Source organism: Aulonocara sp. 'chitande type north' Nkhata Bay, linkage group LG12 (assembly GCF_057382095.1).
Source record: "Aulonocara sp. 'chitande type north' Nkhata Bay isolate Kocher_YH1m ecotype deep benthic linkage group LG12, A_spYH_male_GT1.1, whole genome shotgun sequence".
Taxonomy (NCBI): domain Eukaryota; kingdom Metazoa; phylum Chordata; class Actinopteri; order Cichliformes; family Cichlidae; genus Aulonocara; species Aulonocara sp. 'chitande type north' Nkhata Bay.
In genome coordinates this window covers 708206-718775 of record NC_141355.1, presented here as the reverse complement: position 1 = coordinate 718775, position 10570 = coordinate 708206, and the positions used below count along the sequence as shown (strand labels likewise).

Below are 10570 nucleotides of genomic sequence, written 5' to 3'. Positions count from 1 at the left end.
AAAACATCACCTCATAAACACAATGAATTAGGATGCTGTAATTAAACATTTTTTTAAAAGGGAGAAGGCAGTGTTAGCTAGCAATCTAGATATAGGTAAAAGATCCAGTAAGACTTTAGCATCTGCTCTTATTTTCAATCGATTCATCAAAAAATTAATAAATAAATAAAGTGCTTACAGTCTGAGGAGATTGTCCCCAACACCACAGAACGCATTCGCAACACTGTCCAGTGATGCCGCATCTCCCTGCAAAGGATCATCTCCTCCTCTCTCAGGCGCCTCACAGCCATCACCTTCTCAAAGACCTTTCTCTTTGTCCGGAGGTCAGCAGCAGCTACAGTTTAACAACATCAGATGGGAAAACATAGCAGCATATTATGATTCAAGAACAAAACATTCAACTACTGCTCAGATACTGGGAGCTTGTTTAAAAAGGATATTTATAAATCAAGAGCTTACGTTCACTTGTGCTCTGCCAGGGCCAAATATCGGTCTGCATGAGGGCATCACTGGATACGATTTGCTTTGTTGGTTCAGCGAGCTTGTTGTAGTCGTCAACAGCAGCCGCCAAGCGTTTCTTCTCAACTAAGATGACCTTGCGAATTCTGTGTCGCCTCTTGTTGCTATCTGTAAATAATCATAAAAAATTCACACCTTCACATAATGTATATAGTTTCATTTTAATCTACACTCATCAATTTGTTTGCTAGAACAAATCACATCCAGCTTAAACAAACCTGGATCTGATTTGATTCTGTTTACAAAGTAGCTGCACAAGCTGAACAAACTGAGCATCAAACGGTCCGTTTCAAAGAAACTGGGACACCATTTTGTCTGTAAAGACTTTGTGTTCGCACTCTGATGATGACGACAAGCTCCTCTACTCGTGCCTGCAACGCTCCAAGGCTGCCATCAGTTTGATCACTTTCTAAGTGAGAGGAATATTAATCAGAACACAGGATGAGTAACAGTCACCAAACTACAGTGGACTCTGTAATCACTGACTTGATGACATTCATTATAAGACATCTGGAGCCTTCATGTGCTGCTATCTCATGATAATCATGAGATAACAAGTATGTTGGTGTTCAGGTTTATAAAACCAACTAGTACGACATCATTTCAACCCAGGTTCTATCCAATTTGATGAAACGCAACAACTCTGCCATAAATTTGCTTTTCCAAGGCTTATTTTTCATTGTTTGTTGACACTGTCAGAAAGATCTTAACTCTAAGTTCTTTAATGAGGCCATGGTGGGTCCTATTGTTATACATGAGTGCATTATATTGAGACTCACCTTCAGCCCATTTCTGCACATCGGCCACCCATTGCTGCAGTGTGTCGTCATCCACACCCAGCTCATTTCTGGTCGCATTCAGGCTCTCCACTTGTTCTCTAAGGATCCTTATGATCTAAGAATGCATTCATAAATGTCATTCATATTGACATTAAAAGAGTACTGGTGTTTTCCCCCCATTACCACACACATTAAAATGGGTGTTGAAAAAATGACCTTTAGATATCGCTGGCTCAAAGTGCGGCCCAGTTGTTCCACTTTCCTTTTGTTCCACCCCAAAGCCAGGAGGGTCAGCATGTCTGTTCGCCCTGCATTTCAGTTAGTATACAAATTAGAATTAATGAGCAGGAGACTGAGTGGAATCTCAGACACGGACACACACCTGCTTTAGACATGTACTTCGTTGTGATGGCCGCCCTAGACAGGAAACTGTTTACTTGTTCCACCTCTTCTCCAACTGTTGAACCGGCCCCATCCTGAAACGCACCTCCCCATTTGATCTATAGAAAGGAGGTCACAATACATGACTGCTGAATTCATTCAACCTTATAACAAAATGTCTCAAACTAATCCAAAACTACAAGCTGCAGTATACCTCGCATTTCCAAGTGTGAGCCTTTGCATGCATGACGGAGAGAAAAGGACGCATTGACAAGAGGTTCCTCAGCTCAGGGCACTGCTGAGCCACCTTGGTTAAATAGGGGAAATATTTACAGGCCACATCGGAGCAAAGGAACGTAATATGTCCTGGGATGCTAGCTGCCAACTTCCTCTGGAGAAAAAGGGGGTAAGCAAAGATCTCCCCTCGAAACATGTTCAATGCAGCTAAGAGGACTCCGTGGCGACAAACAGCTATTTCCATGCCCTCCTCATCCAACTTCCCAGTGGACTTTTTGGACGACTCCTTTGCTGCAGTCCAAGATGAAGATCCGCACAACCCTTTCCCCGGGACCTATACACTCAAAGATTTTAACATAAAAGACATGACATGATTAAGCCCTATCAGGGACAAACTTTTTAAAACAAACGCATAACAATTAGCTGAATTAGCCTCGAGTCACACAAGACCTCAGATCTCCCCAGGACAGCACTGATAACACAAAATAAAAATCATGTTGTTTTTTTTAAATACACATGGTGACAAAATTAAGTAAACATTAAGATAAAGTAAAGTAAATAGTATTACGACAACACCAAGAGAAAAATAAAAAAAATATCGACCCATCCATATATGTCTACACACACACACACACACACACACACACACACACGTATGTGTATATGGTTACGGCATTAACGTCATTTTAACAAGATTAACGCTAACAGCACTAATATATATATGTGTATCTTACATGATTTGTGTGTCTCTGGATGTATTTCACAAACTCAGCAACTTCCTCATCTTTTTCAATGAAGACACCTTCAAAGTTCCCCTGCTCTGAAGTGCTGAACGAACACAGTGACAGTTGTTTGAAAAGAAACATTAAAATACATTTTTCTACAAATCCATATTTGACTTATGTACACAATGCATAACGTACCTTGCATTAGACTGAAAGCGATAAAGCTTGCGGTTTCCATCAACTGAGACGGCAAGCATGTCTGGAGTGCAGGCAGGGCAGCTAAAGCATGGCTCCTTGCACATCCTGTCCACCTCAAACTTTACAGCACTCCACTCCAAGAAACTTTTACTGAAGGCATCAGCTGATATTCGGCCATTCTTTTACATAGAGGACATACAACAGAATATTCAAGGACAGTCATCATAAACATTGATTTGCACAATTTCCTTAAACTTAGCAAATTTAGAAACTCACCCTTCCAAAATGGGCTGTTCGTTCATCCAGCATTTTGACAAATGCCTTAAGTGACATCCCTGGTGCAGCCTTCTTAATGTCATAGAAAGACTGAAAGACATCCATTGAAAACAGGGTGCAGAAATTTAAGGTGCCAGGCCAATATCCACTACCCAGGATGTCCTTAACTGAGGGGGACCACATTAGGCCACAGCTGGTGCAGCTCACCACTGGCAGTGCAAGGTTATAACGGCCTTTAGAAAGGATAAGGATAAATTCAGTCATGGCTCAAAGCATTCATTTTTTTCATGTTGTTTTCAAATCGGTCTGGTAAATCCAAATGACCTTTGACAGGTGCCCACATATACTGCGGGCCGAGGGTAATTAAAACCAAGATAGCAATGCACAATTTGCAATAAAACCTCCAAACACATCTATTGTGTATGTAGTGTGTGACAAAAGGGCAACTTACCATTTATGGTTACAAGAGCCACAATTGCGCCGGGTGAAACCTCAACGTTACCTGCTGGGCAGTCACACACATGGTCTGGCCTTTGCACAGGCAACAGCCGAACTAACATTAAAACACACAATATATATAAAAAGAATTAGAAATTAACTGATACACAATAAATATATAATAACAGCACCCACTCATACTCATACATAGCAAGAAATGCATAAGACTTAAAAACTGTACCTATTGGCTTGTGAAACTCTGATGAAGGCTGCAAAAACCCTCCTGTTACTGCCTCTCTGTTGTGCAGGACAAAGCGTGTGTGAACTGCAATATCACAGTCAGCACAAAGGAATGGAAGAGGCAGGCAGTCCAGACACCTCACAACTACTTGTTTGCCACACTGACACACACGGTGTGACTGTGGATCCAGAGTAGCTAACATATTGTCTATAAGACAAGGCCTGGCCTCTTTCCACTTTTGCGAGGACACCATATTTCTGATCGCCCAGTGAGTAGCAGCTGACTCAGACGACGTCTCACAAGTCATGGCTGCGTCCTCTTCTCCATCCTCCAACAACTGAAGGAGCTCCTGACGAAGCACCTCAGTTCCATACACTAACAGAAAAAAAATAAAGAAAGGAAGAAACTCTGAAAAACACTCTAGGCAGTATGTTTCTTAGGACTCCACAAAAGCCCTGCATAACTCAACTATAACAACAAATATAAAAGTAAACAGAAATCACAATATATACAAGAAGGTAAAGTACCTTTTGTTGGGTTGACACTGGCAACATAACTAGGTTCTTCACGTGGACATTGATGCTGCTCTCTGGACACTGAGGGGAGGGGGGGGGGGATGAAGAATATTTACTTACTGAAATTCTTTGGTGAAAACAAGTTGTGAGATAAAATCAATGGTTGTGTGAACACTGACCACGTGGCATGCAACTAGTACTTTGACTGGTTGATGGTCTTTGAGGAATAAAAGCTCCCTGTCTGTCACGTTTTTTCCAGCGCACTGGTCTTGGCTGAGGTTCACTCTGTGCATCATTCTACGCAATTAACAAGGAAAAAAGGGAACACCTAAAATACAGTCTATGATTAAAGCAAAGATTATCAAACATCTTAAGTTAACCAACTTAATTTGACATAAACTTTAAAAAAAATTCAAATAACATAACGTTTACTCCGTACAAAATATTAGACAAGCGTGTTCCCTCTTTAACAACTGTTTCCACTAAAAATGTTACCTGCATATCTTGAAGGAGTTCGTCAGCAGCCTGAAGCTCTTCCTCCAGCTCGGGATCCTCTGAATCACTCATTTTCAAGCTAAAGAGGAAAGAGATTTTTGCAGAACTCAGTGACATAAACACATAACTAACGCAATTCAAATGATTTTCAGTCTTGGCGCTCCGGTTAATGTTAGCAATTAACGTTAGCATCATCAGTTTGTAAAGAGCTAGCAGAACTCTTAGCGCAAAAACTGCTTTACGCACCATGTGAGGGTATTTTGCAGCACACAAGTCCTTTAACGTTTGTAATAGATTTAATCCATCATCGTTGGATTAAATGGCTAATGCTGCAGTAGACACGTGTAGTCGTTACCTAGCAAGCATGCTGACAGTAGCTGTAGCCATTTTTAAATACATTACACCGTTTCCGAGATCAGTCACCTCTGTTTGTTTGAAGCTTTTATGAAAAAACAAACTTTGAAACACACATCAAGGTATTACTTTAAATATATGTATTTTTTACATACCTGCATTAGAATCAATCAGTTCCGCCTCATTTTCTTATTCTTATAAATGGGTCTCTCCGTTCTCCCATCAGCCTTTGCTTACACAGGTTGCGTCTGATTGGCTGGAGCCGAGCGCGTCCAAAACTAACAGGAGTGGTGAATGAATCTATAAATGTGTTTTACGTGTGAAATGAAAATAATAAACCTAACAAAGGATTATGTACGTTAAATCTGCGCACTTTCAGATCGTGAATCAGTTTGGAAAACACTGTGTGATGGCCACAACATGAAGCGATTTTATTGTTGAATTATCAGTGATACTTTCGTGTTTTTGTTGAGAAATGTTAACGATGTCATTAAAAGAAAGCATTAAATTAGGGAGAAAAACCCGTTCGCGGAGAGGGTCCCCGGTTCTCCAGTTAGATTGTGCTTCACGGCGTCATGTTTCGCCGTGACGGGGTTATTATTGGAGTAAATGGATGGCTGGAGCCTCTGCTCGAAGCGTCTCTGATCGCCGCGAGCGGGTTCATATTGGAATGAATTGACAACCCACAGCGTCACATAAAAACGTGGAAGGGTACCTTAGGCGTCAGCATGAGAAGTTAAGGGACGTGACAAATCGTCATTATTTTACGCGTCGGGAGTGAGAACGGGTTGGACCAGGGGCTAGTTATTCTGAGAACCCCTGCAATAAATGAGGGACCACTGTCTACTCTACGATTATTATATCCAACCTGTTAACATTTTTTTTCAATGTTGAAATTAAAATCTAGTAGCAGCCTTCTCATTTCTTTGTGTTTTGTGCTGTTTTACAGGCCCACAGAGGAGGACGGCTCCGAGGCAGATGAGGGACGGGTCCCAGGACGGTCCATCGGCGGTGGAGCTGGCCATCCTGGAGTCCCTGAAGAGGCCACACCAGTCTCCAATGGAGCATTTCCTCCTCAGCCTTGTTCCTGCTCTGGAGAGCAGCTGGTCCTTTTTATTCCTGTCTCTCTGTAAATTCTTATATTTTATATGTTTATGTTTAATGTTTTTCTGTTTGAGACTTTTAATATTATTTCAAATAAATGTTTATAATGACTAATGTCTCAGTTCTACTACACAGCAAATGTTGGCACACAACTTGACACATGTAGAATTTATTTCATATTATACTAATGACAAAATATACTGATACAGTGGGATGCAGAAGTTTGGGCAACCTTGTTAATAGACATTATTTTCCTGTATAAATCGTTGGTTGTTACAATAAAAAATGTCAGTTAAATATCATACAGGAGACACACACAGTGATATTTGAGAAGTGAAAAGAAGTTTACTGGATTTACAGAAAGTGTGCAATAATTGTTTAAACAAAATCAAGCAGGTGCATAAATTTGGGCACCACAAAAAAGAAATGAAATGAATATTTAGTGTATATCAATGTGTGTGTCTCCTATATGATATATGGGGTGCCTTTGTCTGGATGTGCTTCCCATCCAGAGCTGCACAGCACAGAGGAAAGTTCCAGCGCTTCTGGAATCCCTCTGTGATGGACCGCCAGTCTCCAGGTGAAGGCACAGCCATGAAGTCGTCCACTAGACAGTCCCAGATGGACGTCGCTGCCTGGGGGGTGATCTGGCTCACCGTGGACACACCGACTCTGAAACTGAACGCGATGGTCCTGAAGGAGTCCCCGGTGACAAGGAACCTGGACAAAATTGTTCAAAATCAGTATTATGTGTACTGCAGTTACAAAATACATTATTCAAATTCCAAAATACTTTTGTGATGTCAGATATAAATCACAAAACTTAAATCTTACATAAAACATTTTGTAATTATAAGGATAATTACAAAATGTATATTAGATAATATCTAAAACAGTTGTGTTTTGTTTTAACTTTAACATATCATAATTTGATTGGTAGCAACTTTCACAACTACAGTGAGCCAATCACTCATAATTCCTAAACATGTCAATCAGGTAGGAATGAAGTAAGACATTAATAGAAATAAAGAGTTGTGTGTTGACATGTAGCCCTTTCCTTGCTTAAATCATTAATATTTTTGAAAAATTAATCTGTGATAAGACAGCTTATCAAGATAGAACCATGTAACTAGAGATGAACCAAACTGTTCACAGTTTTATCTAACTCTGTTTTAATAAAGGCTGTGACCCCTGCTATAGAGTCTGACAGCTGCAGGGATTATATACAAATATTCAACTATCCCAGAATTAAACCAGGTCTAAATAAAAAGGAGTGAGTATCACTACAAAGGTTAACTCAGTGGTCCTAATGCTACAGTTTGATATCAGCAAACACTGAGCGCATACATTGATGTGACACCACAGCCATGCTATTATGCAAACACTGATAACAGCATAAATCGAATTAAATCGGGACTTGATGAGACCTTCTGAGTATCACTAGAAATATTATAAAGAGTCGTCTCTGTACCACAGTTTGCTTTCAGTAAACACCGACAGCATTCACTGTTAGCATAGCACATCCATGTTAGCAGTGTATAACTGGATGGATTAGCATATTAGCACAGATATCAATAAAGGACTACCGTATTAAATAGTTTTACTAACCTCAGGCAGACGGACAGGCGCTCTGCAGGTGGGATTGAGCGTCTGTAGTTGGTGTCTAGGCGGGCAATGCTGGGACCGACGAGGGAAAGCAGGTCCTCAAACTGGCCGACGGTGATAGCGCTGGAATCGGCCGTCATCCAGGCGCAGCTCCTGGAGCAAGTGGTGAAACTCACCAAACTGCTCATGCCTCTGGAGGACCTGATGGACCCAGGTACGGCGAGGACGTCTTTTACGCTGCTGCTCTGCTCTCCACAGTACATAGAGAAGGGAGACTCTCTCTTCAAGCGCTAGCTCGATAGCTGCCATCTTGCAAAGATACCGGTCTGGCACAACTCCCTCCCACATTCCTCCCACATTTCCGGTTCACGCGCGTCAAAATATCGCGATGGATTTTTCTTGGACACGCGTTGAGACGCGAATGTACACGCGTCAAATTAGGGGCGTTTGGGGCGTTTTATTCGCGTCCATCGCGTTCGGTGTGAACACACCGTAAGGGGGCGGGCGATTTGAAAAAAAGGCTGATGAGGAGTCAGAATTAGATCGCGGTGAGAGGCGAAAAACGCCGTTTTTTGGAGTTACAAAACGTTGTGTAACTCAAAAACTAGGTGGGTTAGAAGCATAATTCTTGCACTGGGTGAATCAGCTGACTTTGGTGTACTTTGACTGCGATTTACAGAGATATGACGAGAGAAGAAACGGCTTGATTCCAATACTATGATTGAGGAGTAATACTTAAACATAGGAGAAATATTGATACACACACACACACATACACAGAGCCTAAAGGGAAGAGTATTTGTGCCATGGAGTGTTAACAAGAATGTGAGGTCCATATTAGAAAAACTGGTAAAATCATAAAAGTTTTCAGAATTGTAATAAATGATGAATATGAATTACCGTTCTGTGACAGTGTATTAATTTCTAAGATACTTCGAGGGACACAGACGGCTTTTACTGTTCTCAAAAACTTCACAAAACGTAAGTATCCGACTTCTAACTCCGTTAAATGTCATGAATTCCGTTTTCATGGATGCCTGGATGTTAAACTCAATTGTTACACCTGGTAGAGCAGAACGCTGATCATTTTATTAAAGATGAAACACTTTAGACAGTTTTTCAACTCTCAGTAATGCCATAGTGATCGTTTGATATATGGAGTTTAGGTCCAGACACGGCTAGTGAAGTCAGACTGAACAACCGGATTGAATTTTGAGGGTGTTTTTTTTACTACCCTTATAATATGTATAATACAATATAGGGCAAGACACAAGATCTAGCCATTTAACTTGCTGTCAATATAAAGACTGTCAAAGTACCAAAACTTAATCTGACTTTTCTTTTTCCTATGTTACGTTTCTATTGCAGAGAAATTCATTATCAATAAATTCACATTTACTATTGACAGTAATATATTAGTGGGTGTCATAGTTGATGAACTTATTGTCTCATGGGTGTTTAATTGAAAAAAAGATCTAAACGTATTAATGAAAAATAATTTCAGTCCTAATTTTTTATATGAAATATTAAGATCTTAACGAATTTGACAAATCTTCAAGCTCTATAACAGTTTTATAAACTTTAAGATGTTAAGTTTGAGCTGTGAGTCTCTAACTTTGCTTAAGGCTGGCACCCTGCCCTGGCAACAACACTTTCTAGCACTTTCTCAATTAAGCTATACAAAAACTAAATAACCAATAGGAATTAAGCTAAAAGAGTTCAACAAAAAATGAATAACTTCATTTCCCACAATGCCTCAGAGCCATTACTCGTCAAAAAAAGGCCATTTTCTGCGCGGTTACAGAGGTTGTGACTGACATGAAAGCGTACTAGATTACTGTCATTCTATTGGCTCAAATGATTAACAAAGGGGACCAATAGAAAGAGCCACAGCCACAGGAACTATGCAAGTGCATTACGTGTGTGTGTGTGTGTGTGTGTGTGTGTGTGTGTGTGTGTGTGTGTGTGTGTGTGTGTGGAGGGGGGGGGGGATCTCCAACAAACAACAAATATTTTAGGCATTTAAAACCCCTGGAGGGTCTTGGGTCGATTTGTGGCTATTTTCAAATTTTGATTACATGCCATTTGCACAGTGTTGAATGGACTATAGCCAAATTCTCCAAAAAAAAAAGTTTGATATGATTTTATTTCAAAATTCAAGTCTGACTTCCTTCAATTAGCTTCAGTGGCTAAGCTACAGACAAACTTACACTATTGGGCTTAGTGGTCGATTTGTGCCCCATTGAAACCCATTATAAACGCTATTTTTCACTGCAAATTAATTACGGTCAAAGGGATCGTCGATGTTTAACTTTCATTTTCATTTTGCAGTACGGGCCTTAGAGTTGTAATTTTTTTATTTGTCCACCGGGTGGCGCCCTTGCTCCACATTTGACCCCGGGCTGGAAAACAGCGGGCTGCTTAGACAGACCTGCGGGAAATGAAGCCTCATTTCCGGCAATGAAATCTTAGAACTGTTAGCTTTATTTTAAAACCAACATTGTAATTGTATTTAATATCAGAAAAATACTTTTAGACAGGCCTGGGTTTTTTGGCCTGTCATTTTTAAGCGGGAACCTCAGAAAGGTATTTTTGACTTTTGTTTGACATCAGAAAGCAAAGAGACTGCACAAAATCTACAGGTGTTACCATATTATATGACCCTTGGTTGTAACAGAAATGTATTAACTTCTTAATATTTTT

At 40.4% G+C, this 10570-nt stretch overlaps 2 protein-coding genes across 3 annotated transcripts; both read right to left on the bottom strand.

Annotated features, from left to right (window-relative positions):
• Nucleotides 1-352: 352 nt before the first annotated feature.
• LOC147316603 (uncharacterized) lies at nt 353-3444 on the bottom strand. The gene is made up of 9 exons (XM_086313114.1): nt 3116-3444; nt 2840-3018; nt 2651-2744; nt 1894-2250; nt 1681-1798; nt 1515-1606; nt 1299-1413; nt 827-928; nt 353-627 (listed from the first exon to the last, which is right to left on the bottom strand). Exons 1-9 carry the CDS (start codon nt 3377-3379, stop codon nt 428-430), a joined length of 1521 nt encoding a protein of 506 aa, XP_086169240.1. The 5' UTR covers nt 3380-3444; the 3' UTR covers nt 353-427.
• A 59-nt stretch (nt 3445-3503) lies between these two features.
• Nucleotides 3504-5936, bottom strand: LOC147316602 (uncharacterized). Of its 2 annotated transcripts, XM_086313112.1 has the most exons (6): nt 5314-5936; nt 4805-4883; nt 4489-4606; nt 4322-4390; nt 3795-4169; nt 3504-3668 (listed from the first exon to the last, which is right to left on the bottom strand). In XM_086313112.1, exons 2-6 carry the CDS (start codon nt 4874-4876, stop codon nt 3529-3531), a joined length of 774 nt encoding a protein of 257 aa, XP_086169238.1. In that variant the 5' UTR covers nt 4877-4883; nt 5314-5936; the 3' UTR covers nt 3504-3528. The 2 variants fall into 2 exon arrangements, with proteins under 2 accessions (XP_086169238.1, XP_086169237.1); XM_086313111.1 differs by lacking the exon at nt 5314-5936 and having other exon boundaries at nt 4805-5101.
• Nucleotides 5937-10570: the final 4634 nt, after the last annotated feature.

Bases quoted from the DNA above. Each gene is read 5' to 3' on its own strand.
- LOC147316603 (XM_086313114.1), bottom strand. From the start codon at position 3,379: ATGACTGAATTTATCCTTATCCTTTCTAAAGGCCGTTATAACCTTGCA. The intron at 3,019-3,115 runs GTGAGTTTCTAA...TCTATGTAAAAG, and splicing joins GAACAGCCCATTTTGGAAGG to AATGGCCGAATATCAGCTGA. The intron at 1,607-1,680 runs GTGTGTGTCCGT...ACTGAAATGCAG, and splicing joins GAAGTACATGTCTAAAGCAG to GGCGAACAGACATGCTGACC.
- LOC147316602 (XM_086313111.1), bottom strand. From the start codon at position 5,053: ATGGTGCGTAAAGCAGTTTTTGCGCTAAGAGTTCTGCTAGCTCTTTAC. The intron at 4,170-4,321 runs GTACTTTACCTT...TTTTTCTGTTAG, and splicing joins CAGTGTCAACCCAACAAAAG to TGTATGGAACTGAGGTGCTT. The intron at 3,669-3,794 runs GTACAGTTTTTA...TTTTAATGTTAG, and splicing joins AGAGTTTCACAAGCCAATAG to TTCGGCTGTTGCCTGTGCAA.